The 15,732-nt window shown below is 51.5% G+C and overlaps 1 protein-coding gene across 1 annotated transcript; it reads left to right on the top strand.

Moving 5' to 3' along the window:
• Positions 1-4,397: 4,397 nt before the first annotated feature.
• Positions 4,398-14,074, top strand: vamp5 (vesicle-associated membrane protein 5). The gene is made up of 3 exons (XM_080521972.1): positions 4,398-4,580; positions 7,942-8,085; positions 13,923-14,074. Exons 1-3 carry the CDS (start codon positions 4,578-4,580, stop codon positions 14,061-14,063), a joined length of 288 nt encoding a protein of 95 aa, XP_080378098.1. The 5' UTR covers positions 4,398-4,577; the 3' UTR covers positions 14,064-14,074.
• The last annotated feature ends 1,658 nt before the right edge of the window (positions 14,075-15,732 follow it).

Consider the following 15,732-nt stretch of genomic DNA (forward strand, 5'->3'; position numbering starts at 1 on the left):
AAGTGTATAATAATAATAATTAATGATATGAAATGACGCAATAAAAATATGTAGAAAATAAGAATCTAATCCTGAACGACCGGGATCGTTTGAGGAAATTTAGACATCAGGGAACAAAGAATTCTAATAACCGATATATTGACTGATTATATTTTTAATTACCCCTAACAAACAAAAATGAAACTTTATTTTTTTTATGTATTCATTTATAAAATCACCGACTTTCGTCAACGGTTGTCTCACCGTTCCTGAAGGAAGTGAAGAACGTTCCGTAGGGGATGAGATTTTAGCTGCAGTTCTTCGTTCGACCACACGATGGCGACTGAGCCGACCTGTGGAGACACGCCCCCTCCCTCCTCCGGAGCTTCTGATTGGCTCCCAGCTGGCTCCTCCACCACTTTTGCTTCCGGGCAGGAAGACGAGACGACTCACATCTGGGAGGACGAGGTTACGTAACGCCAGCTTCCTGTTGCCCCGCAGCTTTTCAAAACATGACACTTGACATTCCGACGGAGCCGCTGCCCGTCACTGTGACCCGGAATCTATTGGTGACGAGTACCCGGGTACTCCACGAGTACCCGGATACTCCACGAGTACCTGGATACTCAGAATCCTGCTGGATGCTGGAAGAATAAACTGCATCAACTCTAAACCTCAATCCAGCCGTTAGCAGAACAACCAGAAACGTCAGAATCCTCAGTGAGCAAAAACTGTGGAAAACATTTTAGTGTTGGATACGGAGTACTCGTGGAGTACTCATGGAGTACAGAGTACTCCTGGAGTACTAGTACTCAGTGGAGAGCTCCCCGATACTACAAGGAGCCTATTATGTGATATAATGCTTCAGGAAGTAGCTAAAGGTTAGTACTGGTATCGGTACTCTGTATCAGCAGCATAAAGTTAGTACTGGTATCGGTACTCTGTATCAGCAGCATAAAGTTAGTATTGGTATCGGTACTCTGTATCAGCAACATCAAGTTAGTACTGGTATCGGTACTCTGTATCAGCAGCATAAAGTTAGTACTGGTATCGGTACTCTGTATCAGCAGCATAAAGTTCGTACTGGTATCGGTACTCTGTATCAGCAGCATCAAGTTAGTACTGGTATCGGTACTCTGTATCAGCAGCATAAAGTTTGTACTGGTATCGGTACTCTGTATCAGCAGCATAAAGTTAGTACTGGTATCGGTACTCTGTATCAGCAGCATAAAGTTCGTACTGGTATCGGTACTCTGTATCAGCAGCATAAAGTTAGTACTGGTATCGGTACTCTGTATCAGCAGCATAAAGTTCGTACTGGTATCGGTACTCTGTATCAGCAGCATAAAGTTAGTACTGGTATCAGTACTCTGTATCAGCAGCATAAAGTTCGTACTGGTATCGGTACTCTGTATCAGCAGCATAAAGTTAGTACTGGAATCGGTACTCTGTATCAGCAGCATAAAGTTCGTACTGGTATCGGTACTCTGTATCAGCAGCATAAAGTTAGTACTGGTATCGGTACTCTGTATCAGCAGCATAAAGTTCGTACTGGTATCGGTACTCTGTATCAGCAGCATCAAGTTAGTACTGGTATCGGTACTCTGTATCAGCAGCATAAAGTTAGTACTGGTATCGGTACTCTGTATCAGCAGCATAAAGTTAGTACTGGTATCGGTACTCTGTATCAGCAGCATAAAGTTAGTACTGGTATCGGTACTCTGTATCAGCAGCACACAGTTAGTACTGGTATCGGTACTCTGTATCAGCAGCATAAAGTTCGTACTGGTATCGGTACTCTGTATCAGCAGCATCAAGTTAGTACTGGTATCGGTACTCTGTATCAGCAGCATAAAGTTAGTACTGGTATCGGTACTCTGTATCAGCAGCATAAAGTTCGTACTGGTATCGGTACTCTGTATCAGCAGCATAAAGTTAGTACTGGTATCGGTACTCTGTATCAGCAGCATAAAGTTAGTACTGGTATCGGTGGACTGAACTCGGCAGTCGAGGTAAAAGTGGGTGTGGCCAGACTGAACTCAGCAGTAGAAGTGAAAGTGGGCGTGGTCAGACTGAACTCAGCAGTAGAGGTAAAAGTGGGCGTGGCTCTGCAGCAGCTGGTGACACTTTGTCTCAGGATCAGAACCTTCTTCTCGTTCGTTCATCTGTCAATCAAAGCTCACGTCTGCTTTTAGCCTCCGTCTCCATTCCTCCTGTACTGAAGTCCATTCAGAACCAATTCAGAACCAATTCAGAACCGATTCAGAACCGATTCAGAACCGATTCAGAACCAATTCAGATCAAATTCAGAACCAATTCAGATCAAATCCAGATCAAATTCAGATCAAATTCAGAACCAATTCAGATCAAATCCAGATCAAATTCAGAACCAATTCAGAACCAATTCAGAACCGATTCAGAACCGATTCAGAACCAATTCAGATCAAATTCAGATCAAATTCAGAACCAATTCAGATCAAATCCAGATCAAATTCAGAACCGATTCAGAACCAATTCAGAACCGATTCAGAACCGATTCAGAACCAATTCAGATCAAATTCAGATCAAATTCAGAACCAATTCAGATCAAATCCAGATCAAATTCAGAACCGATTCAGAACCAATTCAGAACCAATTCAGATCAAATTCAGAACCAATTCAGAACCGATTCAGAACCAATCTTTGCAGGGTTCCCTCAGAACCCCCTCTGAGCTCCACACAAAGCCTGTTTGTTGCTCCACATGTGGCTGATGGGAAACCAGGCTGTCATGTGGACATGAGTCTGCTGCTGGGGGGGGAGGGGGGGGGGGTGTAGAGGGGGGGGGTGGGGGGTGTAGAGAGGGGGGGTGAGGGGGGGTGAATTAAAGCTTTTGTCCGCCACTTCCCAGAACAAGTCTTTTGTTTGCTCCGACACTAAATACCGGCAGGATTGCTGACCAACACTTTATCACACACATTAGTTTTAGACGTTCTAGTATTTTCTCTAGTTTGTAGTGTTTTGTTTTTTTAATTATTAGTTTGTAATGTTTTGTGAAGTTCGTAGAGTTTTGCACCTCCAGGCCACCGTAGAATCTCAGCTCTAAAACTAGAACAGACCTGGGGGTGGCGCCGCTCCGCAGGCGGCCATCTTGGTTATTGTCCCGGCGGCCATCTTGGTTATTGTCCCGGTGGTCATCTTGGCTATTGTCCCGGCGGCCATCTTGGTGTCCCACCAAGTCCCAGAGGAGACGACTCGTCTTCTTCTATTGTCCACTTTAATGGTTTATTGACCTTTTAAATAAGATCTGAGATCCTGGATGTGAGGGGTCGTCCCAGATAGACGAGTCCCAGAGAGACGATTCCCAGAGAGACGAGTCCCAGAGAGACGATTCCCAGAGAGACGAGTCCCAGAGAGACGATTCCCAGAGAGACGATTCCCAGAGAGACGAGTCCCAGAGAGACGATTCCCAGAGAGACGAGTCCCAGAGAGACGATTCCCAGAGAGACGACTCCCAGAGAGACGAGTCCCAGAGAGACGATTCCCAGAGAGACGACTCCCAGAGAGACGAGTCCCAGAGAGACGAGTCCCAGAGAGACGATTCCCAGAGAGACGACTCCCAGAGAGACGACTCCCAGAGAGACGATTCCCAGAGAGACGAGTCCCAGAGAGACGATTCCCAGAGAGACGATTCCCAGAGAGACGAGTCCCAAAGAGACGAGTCCCAGAGAGACGATTCCCAGAGAGACGAGTCCCAGAGAGACGAGTCCCAGAGAGACGATTCCCAGATAGACGAGTCCCAGAGACGATTCCCAGAGAGACGAGTCCCAGAGAGACGAGTCCCAGAGAGACGAGTCCCAGAGACGATTCCCAGAGAGACGAGTCCCAGAGAGACGATTTAGTTTAAAATTGCATTGGGGAAGTTTTAAAAATAAAAAAAGCAGTGGGCTCAGACAAAAAAAACTAAAAAACTCTGATAGCGGACGGCTTTTTATTTATTTATTGTTTGTTTTTGTTTTTTTAACTTTTTGGTATAAAAAAATACATTTGTATTTTACGTTGTATTTATCTTCGGTCACTGAAATATTACAAATAATTCACTTATAACTCGTGTCAATGTTTTTAGTGCGACAGCCGGCGACTTTTTAAGGTTTTTTGTTGTGTTTTTATTTTTTTTTCCTTCAGTGGCTCTAAAATAAACTCCACTCTGATTTTCAACTTTTTGAGTACTGAGGAGTACTTAAGTATTGAGTAATGAGTACTGAGGAGTACTTAAGAATTGAGTAATGAGTACTGAGGAGTACTTAAGTATTGAGTAATGAGTACTGAGTGGGAAAGTCCACACTCTCCCTCGGGGGGCGTGGCTTCGCGCGGGGGGTGTGTGGCCGGGTTGAGCAATAGTAAAGTTTCCTCGCGCAGCGTGACGCCACTCAGTGCGGCCGAAGTGAAAGTGAGAGTCGGAGGAGGAGAAGAGGGAGCGAAAGAGCGAAAGAAGGAGAGAAAACGAGCCGCCTCGAGCCGCCGGCAGGGAGCTACGACGTGTGTCCGCCCGGAGCGCCGCGGTTCCCGGGGCGCTGCTTTTCCGCGCGGCTCCGCTGACTTCCGGCCCGAAGAGACGATCATGGTGAGTTTTAGAGGCTCTTCACCTGCAGAGGGCAAAGGCCCTGAACGCACCGCCGCGGCCCCTGAACGCACCACCGCGGCCCCTGAACGCACCGCCGCGGCCCCTGAACGCACCACCGCGGCCCCTGAACGCACCACCGCGGCCCCGAACGCCCTGCCGCGACCCTGACTCACCGCGGCCCTGAACGCACCACCGCGGCCCTGAACGCATCACCGCCTCGCGATAAAATACACTTTTATTTTACTTTCTCGTGTTTTCGTCGCTCGTTTTAACACCGATTCATATCTGAAGTGGGAGAATTCACTGAATACATCCTCACTAATCCGTCATTCCAGTTTGTTTTGGGTAAATTATCATTAGTTAATATATTATTATCAGATATTGTATATCATAAAATACTATACAGACATTCTGTTAGATATATTATTAAGAAAATCTAGTAGTTTAGGCATTATCTTTACATTTGTCCCCTATTTAAGTCCTAATTAAATAATATATAATGTATTCACCCACATACGTCATTGTTCAACGTCCAGCGTAATTTGATTCCTTGATTTGCTTTTTTATCTTAATATTGACTAAATATTTTATGTGACGTTTTAAAATTGCTTGATTCATTTTAATGCACTACTTTCTGACACATTGTATTTTACTTATTTCATCAAATATTTATCAAACACATTTCTTTAAAGTTAAAAAAGTACCAGCAATAATTAAAAAGTGGGTAAAATACCAGTAACAGTTAAAAAGTATCAATAAAGTACCAGTAAAAGTAAAAAAAAAAAAAGTGTTATTAAAGTATAAGTGGAAGTTCTTAAAATGTGAAGAATAATAATGTGAAAAACAAAGTACAGTAATATTTGTACCTGATGGATTAAATAATCTGCTGGACGGCTTTTAGTTCAATTCAGCTGAAACAAACAACATCAATCATACTAGTAACAGTATTTGTACTTCAACTATCAGTCAACTTCACATGTAGTACTAGTAGTCAGTGCTAGTAGTCTACTAGTTGTCAGTACTAGTTGTCAGTACTAGTACTGCGTCTTCCGGCTCACTGGTATTTAAACGAAGTTCTTGCGCTTCGCGGAAACGAGCCGACGGCTGTTTGGCGAGTTGAGACATGATGTGGGTGTGTTACCATGGAAACCACAGGTACGTTGCTGTGGGAGGGAGAGAGAGAGGGGGTGGGGAGAGGGTGAGAGGGAGGGTGGGTGGGTGAGAGAGAGAGGGAGGGAGGGAGGGAGAGGGAGATAGAGAGGGCGGGAGGGAGAGAAAGACAGAGAGAGGGGAGGGAGGGAGGGCGAGAGAGAGGGAGGGAGGGAGGGCGAGAGAGAGGGAGGGAGACAGGGCGAGAGAGAGAGAGAGGGAGGGAGGGAGAGAAAGAGGGAGAGAGAGGGAGGGAGGGAGAGAAAGAGGGAGAGAGAGAGAAAGGGAGGGAGAGAAAGGGAGAGAGAGGGAGGGTGGGAGAGAAAGAGGGAGAGAGAGAGAAAGGGAGAGAGAGGGAGGGAGGGAGACAGGGAGAGAGAGGGAGGGAGAGAGAGAGGGGGAGAGGGTGAGAGAGAGAGGGAGGGAGGGAGGGAGAGGGAGATAGAGAGGGCGGGAGGGAGAGAAAGAGAGAGAGAGAGGGAAGGAAGGAGAGAGGGCGGGAGGGAGGGAGAGGTAAGGAGGGAGAGAGAGGGAGGGAGGGAGGGAGGGCGAGAGAGAGAGGGAGGGATGGGGAGAGAAAGGGAGAGAGAGGGAGGGAGAGAGAGAGGGGGTGGGGAGAGGGTGAGAGGGAGGGAGAGGGAAGGAGGGAGAGAGAGAGGGAGGGAGGGAGGGAGGGAGGGAGACAGGGCGAGAGAGAGAAAGGGGGAGAGGGAGAAAGAGAGAGAGAGAGAGGGAGGAAGTCAGGAGTGGCGCTGCAGTGGCAGCACTTCCTGTGTAGAATCAAACCCTCCATTGTTCCCGTGCCGCGGTGCAGTGGACTGCAGCTCCCCACTGGGAGGCGCCGGTTCGATTCCCCGTCCTCATGTCAAAGTGTCCTTAAGCAAGACGCTGGACTGAGCTGGAGGCTCCAGGTTCAGACCCCAGCCACACTGGGCCCTTGACCTCTGACCTCTGACCCCCGGTGACCACACCTCCACATCCCAGCAAGTACAGCGGTAGAACCTCCCATCGTGTTCCCTGAACGCACCGTCAGGGTGAGTCGGCACGGGATTGGCCGAGAGTGGAGAAGGGGGCGGAGCTAGTCGTGAGCTGGCAGACGGCTAACGGCAGCTGCAGCCCTCTGGTGCGTTTCCATGGTAACAGACGCTGTTCTTATGCCTCTCCTGGGTTTATTTGCAGTTTTTCTGGGATTTATTCCCAAAAATTCACTGGCACAGGAAGCCACGCCCTTCCCAGTGGAAGACACGCCCATCCCAGTGGAAGCCACGCCCCCACACTTCAGAACAGTGGCCAAAATTTTGAACCTGAAAAAAAATCTGAACATGAAAGAGGAAAAAAAAGGTGACCGTCATTGCGGCTCCAGGTGACCGTCATGGCGGCTCCAGGTGACCGTCATGGCGGCTCCAGGTGACCGTCATGGCGGCTCCAGGTGACCGTCATGGCTCCAGGTGACCGTCATGGCGGCTCCAGGTGACCGTCATGGTGGCTCCAGGTGACCGTCATGGCGGCTCCAGGTGACCGTCATGGCGGCTCCAGGTGACCGTCATGGTGGCTCCAGGTGACCGTCATGGTGGCTCCAGGTGACCGTCATGGCGGCTCCAGGTGACCGTCATGGCGGCTCCAGGTGACCGTCATGGCTCCAGGTGACCGTCATGGCTCCAGGTGACCGTCATGGCGGCTCCAGGTGACCGTCATGGCGGCTCCAGGTGACCGTCATGGCTCCAGGTGACCGTCATGGCTCCAGGTGACCGTCATGGCGGCTCCAGGTGACGTCATGGCTCCAGGTGACCGTCATGGCGGCTCCAGGTGACCGTCATGGTGGCTCCAGGTGACGTCATGGCTCCAGGTGACCGTCATGGCGGCTCCAGGTGACCGTCATGGCTCCAGGTGACCGTCATGGCGGCTCCAGGTGACCGTCATGGCTCCAGGTGACCGTCATGGCGGCTCCAGGTGACGTCATGGCTCCAGGTGACCGTCATGGTGGCTCCAGGTGACCGTCATGGTGGCTCCAGGTGACGTCATGGCTCCAGGTGACCGTCATGGCGGCTCCAGGTGACCGGTCACAGGAAGTCCTCACACAGAACCGCCGTCCTCCGTTAATCCCAAGACATACAAAGCGTCCCCGTGTCCAACCCGCCGGCGGCCATGTTGGACCGGCAGACGCCCTGGAGCCAGTTTGGGGCGTCGATCCCTGATTGTGTGTCTCCGGCAGGAGGACGGGAGGAGCCGGCTGCAGCGCGTCCAGGAGGACGTGGAGGACGTCAGGGTCATCATGCTGGACAACATCAACAAGGCCGACGAGCGAGGAGACAAACTGAGTGACCTGGACGACCGGGCGGAAGAACTGCTGGCCAAGGTGAGGTAGGTAGGGACTGGTAGGGACTGGTAGGGACTGGTGGGGACTGGTGAGGACTGGTGAGGACTGGTAGGGACTGGTGGGGACTGGTGGGGACTGGTGGGGACTGGTAGGGACTGGTGGGGACTGGTAGGGACTGGTAGGGACTGGTAGGGACTGGTGGGGACTGGTAGGGACTGGTAGGGACTGGTAGGGACTGGTGAGGACTGGTGGGGACTGGTGAGGACTGGTAGGGACTGGTAGGGACTGGTGAGGACTGGTAGGGGCTGGTGGGGACTGGTAGGGACTGGTGGGGACTGGTAGGGACTGGTAGGGACTGGTGAGGACTGGTAGGGACTGGTAGGGACTGGTAGGGACTGGTAGGGACTGGTGAGGACTGGTGGGGACTGGTGAGGACTGGTAGGGACTGGTAGGGACTGGTGAGGACTGGTAGGGACTGGTAGGGACTGGTGGGGACTGGTGGGGACTGGTAGGGACTGGTAGGGACTGGTAGGGACTGGTGGGGACTGGTGGGGACTGGTGGGGACTGGTAGGGACTGGTGGGGACTGGTGGGGACTGGTGAGGACTGGTGAGGACTGGTAGGGACTGGTGGGGACTGGTAGGGACTGGTAGGGACTGGTAGGGACTGGTAGGGACTGGTGGGGACTGGTAGGGACTGGTAGGGACTGGTGAGGACTGGTAGGGACTGGTGAGGACTGGTAGGGACTGGTGGGGACTGGTAGGGACTGGTAGGGACTGGTGGGGACTGGTGGGGACTGGTAGGGACTGGTGGGGACTGGTAGGGACTGGTGAGGTAGGTAGGGACTGGTAGGGACTGGTAGGGACTGGTGAGGACTGGTGGAGACTGGTGGGGACTGGTGAGGACTGGTGAGGACTGGTAGGGACTGGTAGGGACTGGTGGGGACTGGTGGGGACTGGTGAGGACTGGTGGGGACTGGTGAGGAACTGGTAGGGACTGGTGGGGACTGGTGAGGACTGGTAGGGACTGGTGGGGACTGGTGAGGAACTGGTAGGGACTGGTAGGGACTGGTTGGGACTGGTAGGGACTGGTGGGGACTGGTAGGGACTGGTGAGGACTGGTAGGGACTGGTGAGGAACTGGTAGGGACTGGTGGGGACTGGTGAGGACTGGTGAGGAACTGGTGAGGACTGGTGAGGACTGGTGAGGACTGGTGGAGACTGGTGGGGACTGGTGAGGAACTGGTAGGGACTGGTGGGGACTGGTAGGGACTGGTGGGGACTGGTGAGGAACTGGTGGGGACTGGTGGGGACTGGTAGGGACTGGTGGGGACTGGTGGGGACTGGTGAGGACTGGTGAGGAACTGGTAGGGACTGGTAGGGACTGGTGAGGAACTGGTAGGGACTGGTGGGGACTGGTGGGGACTGGTGGGGACTGGTGGGGACTGGTGAGGAACTGGTAGGGACTGGTGAGGGACTGGTGGGGACTGGTGAGGAACTGGTGAGGACTGGTAGGGACTGGTGGGGACTGGTGAGGAACTGGTGAGGGACTGGTGAGGGACTGGTGAGGGACTGGTGAGGGACTGGTGAGGGACTGGTGAGGACTGGTAGGGACTGGTAGGGACTGGTAGGGACTGGTGAGGACTGGTAGGGACTGGTGGGGACTGGTGAGGACTGGTAGGGACTGGTGAGGAACTGGTAGGGACTGGTGGGGACTGGTGAGGACTGGTGGGGACTGGTAGGGACTGGTGAGGACTGGTGGGGACTGGTGAGGACTGGTGAGGACTGGTGAGGACTGGTAGGGACTGGTGAGGACTGGTAGGGACTGGTAGGGACTGGTAGGGGCTGGTGGGGACTGGTAGGGACTGGTGAGGAACTGGTAGGGACTGGTGGGGACTGGTGAGGACTGGTGAGGACTGGTAGGGACTGGTGAGGACTGGTAGGGACTGGTGAGGACTGGTAGGGACTGGTGGGGACTGGTGAGGAACTGGTAGGGACTGGTGGGGACTGGTGAGGACTGGTGGGGACTGGTAGGGACTGGTAGGGACTGGTGGGGACTGGTGAGGAACTGGTAGGGACTGGTGAGGACTGGTGAGGACTGGTGAGGACTGGTAGGGACTGGTAGGGACTGGTGGGGACTGGTGAGGAACTGGTAGGGACTGGTAGGGACTGGTGAGGACTGGTAGGGACTGGTGAGGACTGGTGGGGACTGGTAGGGACTGGTGAGGACTGGTAGGGACTGGTGGGGACTGGTAGGGACTGGTGAGGACTGGTGAGGAACTGGTAGGGACTGGTGAGGAACTGGTAGGGACTGGTGGGGACTGGTAGGGACTGGTAGGGACTGGTGGGGACTGGTAGGGACTGGTAGGGACTGGTGAGGACTGGTAGAAACTAGTGGAAGAACCACATAAACACTAAGCCACTACCGTAATTCTCTATAATACTAAGCACACCTGAATATAAGCCACACCCATCAAATTAAAAAAATAGATACAAAAAAGAAAGGTCAGAGTTACGTGATGCACCTGAACGCACCACCTGTGTGTCACCAGGATGAAGCTGAACTGTGACCAGAAGTTAAAGCAGCAGAGCGATGGTTCCTCTCCTGAAGGCAAACTGACAGTTTATCGATGAAAGTCTCTATTTCTAGTAACGGACCCGGGTCATTTCAGACTAAACCAAATTGTGTCTTTAAAAGAAAACAGTGGAGAGCAGATCAATCCTGGAAGTGAAGGTTGTTTACAGGCCTGCCGGTATTTTTCTTCCACTGGCAGTTGTTTGTCTCTGGTTTGTTTGTGAAGGGAGGAGAACCACTGGCACTGAAAGCTGCTTTCCAGGGCCGCCGGGGGACCAGGACGAGGAAATGTCATATCGGGGTCTTTAAATAATCCCGAGGTGGAGCTGGAGAGGAAAACAAACGTACAAATTGACATCCTGACGGTGTTTTATGGGGCTATATTTGGAAAGGCATTTCCTATTGTTTCCTGAGATGAATGAGGCGAGCTGGTCTCGCTGGTCTCGCTGGTACGGGGGGGCCCGGGGCCAGGACGTGCCACGGGGCCAGTGTCCGTCCGGGGGTCGGCCAGCGGGTCACCCTGTTCCCACATCGCCGCCGTCCAGCAGGTCCGAGAGAACAAAACAACCAAACGGGGCGAACTTTGACTTTTAAAGATCCTTTTTTGTTTTTTAATGAAAGCGCTCAGCAGCAGTGAGGTGTGTCCCTGCAGCTGCTCCAGGCTCCAGGACGGAAGAAAGTCCGGCTCCACTTTTTAGTGACTGTGGCCTCAAACAGGAGATTCAGAGAGTTTCCCTTTGTGACATCATGAGGGGAAATAGCCCCTCCCCCCCGGTGGTGATGCTCACTTTCTAAATAAAAACTTACAAAGATTACCGATAAACTGAATCAATTCAGGACAATATGAAAGTCGGTAGCAGTTAGCAGGTGGTAGCAGTTAGCAGGCGCTAGCATTAGCGACTTGCTAGTAGCAGTAGCGACACGCTAACCTGCCGCCGCAGAGTGTCCACTTCCCGCGGAGCTCAGGTTGTGGTTAAAAACAGCGTTACTACGAGCCGCGGCGGTAAAATCCACCGTGGGCGTCGGCACACGACACCGGGAAGCCCCGCCTCCTCCGGGGTTGCCAGATCTGATTGGCTGTTTCAGCACAAACACGACGGGAAGCCTCCGTCCTCGACGGGAAGAAAGGTGGTGGACACACGACTGCACTGAATGACAAACGGGCTCCACAAGAAGACCAGGACGCTGAAACCCGCCCAACCTGGCAACCCTGGCAGACTTTTACACTGAAATTCAGGACGGAGGCTGATTTGAGGAAAAACACCTTGAAAACCATGTCGGTGGACACGCCTCTCTGCAGAACTGAGGATGTTTGTCCAAGTACCGAGAGCTGGTAGTTGACTGCTATTGGTTGGTTTGCATTCGGGGGGCGGGGCTTAGCGCACGGTCAATTGTATGTATTTAACTACATCTCGTCTTAATCACCGTTCAGGCTTTGCAAAGCTGTTTCCCTTCAAACTAAAGTCCTCAGTATCTAGGAGTGTCTTCAGTTGATGTGTAGTTCAGACGTCCTTCAAACGACCGTCAAGAGTTTCAGAGTTTGAAATTCCCACGGCCTCTGAACGCCTCGCTGAAGAGAAGCGCTGTGTTTGCGCTAAAAGTGTGTTTGTCAGGATGGCGCCGAGAACAAGCTGCTCTTGTGGAGCTTAAATCCCCCGTGTCGCACCGCTTGTTTACTAAACAGCTCCGACTCCACCGCCGTCGCGTCTTGAATTTAAATCCCGAGCTTTTTCTCTGTGACGCTGAAACGACGACTGTGGGAACCAAGTGACCCGCTTCTGCCCCGAGCCGCCATGACGCCCGGTTCTACCCTGCCGCTGGTACCGAGTACCGATACCACTTTAACAGACGGGTTCTAACCTGCAGCTGGTACCGATACCACTTTAACAGACGGGTTCTAACCTGCAGCTGGTACCGATACCACTTTAACAGACGGGTTCTACCCTGCCGCTGGCACCGAGTACCGATACCACTTTAACAGACGAGTTCTAACCTGCCGCTGGTACCGATACCACTTTAACAGACGGGTTCTAACCTGCAGCTGGTACCGATACCACTTTAACAGACGGGTTCTACCCTGCCGCTGGTACCGAGTACCGATACCACTTTAACAGACGGGTTCTACCCTGCCGCTGGCACCGAGTACCGATACCACTTTAACAGACGAGTTCTAACCTGCCGCTGGTACCGATACCACTTTAACAGACGGGTTCTAACCTGCCGCTGGTACCGATACCACTTTAACAGACGGGTTCTAACCTGCAGCTGATGCCGATAACCGAGTACCGATACCACTTTAACAGGCGAGTTCTACCCTGCTGCTGGTACCAAGTACCGATACCACTTTAACAGACCAGTTCTAACCTGCCGCTGGTACCGATACCACTTTAACAGACGGGTTCTAACCTGCAGCTGGTGCCGATAACCGAGTACCGATACCACTTTAACAGACGAGTTCTACCCTGCCGCTGGTACCGAGTACCGATACCACTTTAACAGACCAGTTCTACCCTGCCGCTGGTACCGAGTACCGATACCACTTTAACAGACCAGTTCCACCCTGCCGCTGGTACCGAGTACCGATACCACTTTAACAGACCAGTTCTACCCTGCCGCTGGTACCGAGTACCGATACCACTTTAACAGACCAGTTCCACCCTGCCGCTGGTACCGAGTACCGATACCACTTTAACAGACCAGTTCTAACCTGTCGCTGGTACCGAGTACCGATACCACTTTAACAGACCAGTTCTACCCTGCTGCTGGTACTGAGTACCGATACCACTATAACAGACCAGTTCTACCCTGCCGCTGGTACCGAGTACCGATACCACTTTAACAGACCAGTTCTACCCTGCCGCTGGTACCGAGTACCGATACCACTTTAACAGACCAGGTCTAACATGCTGCTGGTACCGATAACCAAGTACCGATACCACTTTCACAGACAAGTTCTAGCATGCAGCTGGTACCGATAACCGAGTACCGATACCACTTTAACAGACGGGTTCTAACCTGCAGCTGGTACCGATAACCGAGTACCGATACCACTTTAATAGACGGGTTCTAACCTGCAGCTGGTACCGATAACCGAGTACCGATACCACTTTAATAGACGGGTTCTAACCTGCAGCTGGTACCGATAACCGAGTACCGATACCACTTCAACAGACGAGTTCTAGCATGCAGCTGGTACCGATAACCGAGTACCGACACCACTTCAACAGACGAGTTCTAGCATGCAGCTGGTGCCGATAACCGAGTACCGCTACCACTGTAACATGTGAACCTTGTTCCTCCGCAGAGCAAGGCGTTCGAGAAGAAGGCCGTCACCATCAAGCAGAAGAAGATGTGGGAGAACAAAAAGATGAAAATCCTCTTTATCTCCGCCGGCGTCGTCGTCGCCCTCGTCATTCTGGCCATTATAATTTATTATTCCCAGTAAGGGTGAGGAAGGAGAGGTGGCGGGGGTGGTGGGGGGGTGTGTGGGGGGGGGGTGTGTGGGGGGGGGGGGGGGGGAGGGTATGAACGCTTCTGTGTTCCGAGATATTTAATTAAGAGAGAACGAGTCTCGTCGCTTTAACCTTCAGCTGATATGGTACAGTACTCGCTTGGCTGCTTCCTCTTTCTCTCTCTCTCTCTCTCTCTCTCTCTCTCTCTCTCTCTCTCTCTCTCTCTGCTCGTCCCACACTGGAAGGACAAAAGACGCCTCAGTTCTCCGCGGGACTGAAAGTGGCGGGACGTCATTGAAAAGAAAGGAGAAGTTTGGGCGTCGCTCCGCAGCTTCGGTCAAAACCTTTGTTTGTTTGTTTCCCCAGCTGTTTACATCGGGCCTCGTTTCCACGGCAACGCCTCGGGCGGCGACGCCCCGTTTCTGCATTTTAAACGTTCAACGTTTACGCGACGGAAGGTTTCCGCGGGTCCGTTAGGACTTCAGGGTTAAAAACTCGTCTCCAATATTAATTTGATTGGGGTTTTTTTTTGCAAAGCATCATGGGACGCGAGGTTTGGCATCGTTTCGGCTCGTCGTCCGACGCGGGATGGAGGCGGAGCGTTTTCCCTAAAACCTTACGTTGTCCAGCACCGTCGCCGTGGAAACGGAAAAAACAATCAGCAGTTTTCACTTGAGAGCGTTGTCATGGAAACGAGGTCTGAAGGATGAAATCACAAGAAATGATTGGTTCTTAAGCCGAAAATCTTAACTGTAAATATTTTGTCTTTAAAGATTTTATATCACTGACTTTGTGTTTTGTGTTTCATTTCTTTTTTTTTTTCCAAATGCTAGATCATTATTATTATTAGTAGTAGTAGTAGTTAGTAGTAGTATGATTATTGGAATTATTTATAGTGCAGTTAACTATTTTAGAATCCAGTGGATCAACACACTAAACTTTACAATTTACAGTATTTATCATTAATCTATAAGGTCTTGTGGAATCCAGCTGTGGTTAACTAGAATCCAGCTGTGGTTAACTGAGATCCAGCTGTGGTTAACTAGAATCCAGCTGTGGTTAACTAGAATCCAGCTGTGGTTAACTAGAATCCAGCTGTGGTTAACTGGGATCCAGCTGAGGTTAACTAGAATCCAGCTGTGGTTAACTGGGATCCAGCTGTGGTTAACTGGGATCCAGCTGTGGGTAACTAGAATCCAGCTGTGGGTAACTAGAATCCAGCTGTGGTTAACTGGGATCCAGCTGTGGTTAACTAGAGTCCAGCTGTGGGTAACTAGAGTCCAGCTGTGGTTAACTGGGATCCAGCTGTGGGTAACTAGAATCCAGCTGTGGGTAACTAGAATCCAGCTGTGGTTAACTAGAGTCCAGCTGTGGGTAACTAGAGTCCAGCTGTGGTTAACTGGGATCCAGCTGTGGTTAACTAGAGTCCAGCTGTGGTTAACTGACCTTCTCTCTGTGTTTTCAACCGTCAGGATACAAACGTCCAGTACAAAACGCTGCACATAAAAATAGGACTCTCCATTTGGAGCTCTGGGATCAAGTTGTCGTGCCTGAGATCAGGACAAACGGCGCCCCCTGGCGGTTGAACGTCACCACACCAACGCTCGTGTGTAAATATTGTGTAATAAGTTCAATAGTTCACTTCAGTGTATTTCCTGTTTA

Source organism: Blennius ocellaris, assembly GCF_963422515.1.
Source record: "Blennius ocellaris genome assembly, contig: SCAFFOLD_85, whole genome shotgun sequence".
Taxonomy (NCBI): Eukaryota; Metazoa; Chordata; class Actinopteri; order Blenniiformes; family Blenniidae; genus Blennius; species Blennius ocellaris.

Coding starts and splice junctions, on each gene's coding strand:
- vamp5 (XM_080521972.1), top strand. Junction 8,086..13,922: donor CGGAAGAACTGCTGGCCAAG/GTGAGGTAGGTA, acceptor GTTCCTCCGCAG/AGCAAGGCGTTCGAGAAGAA.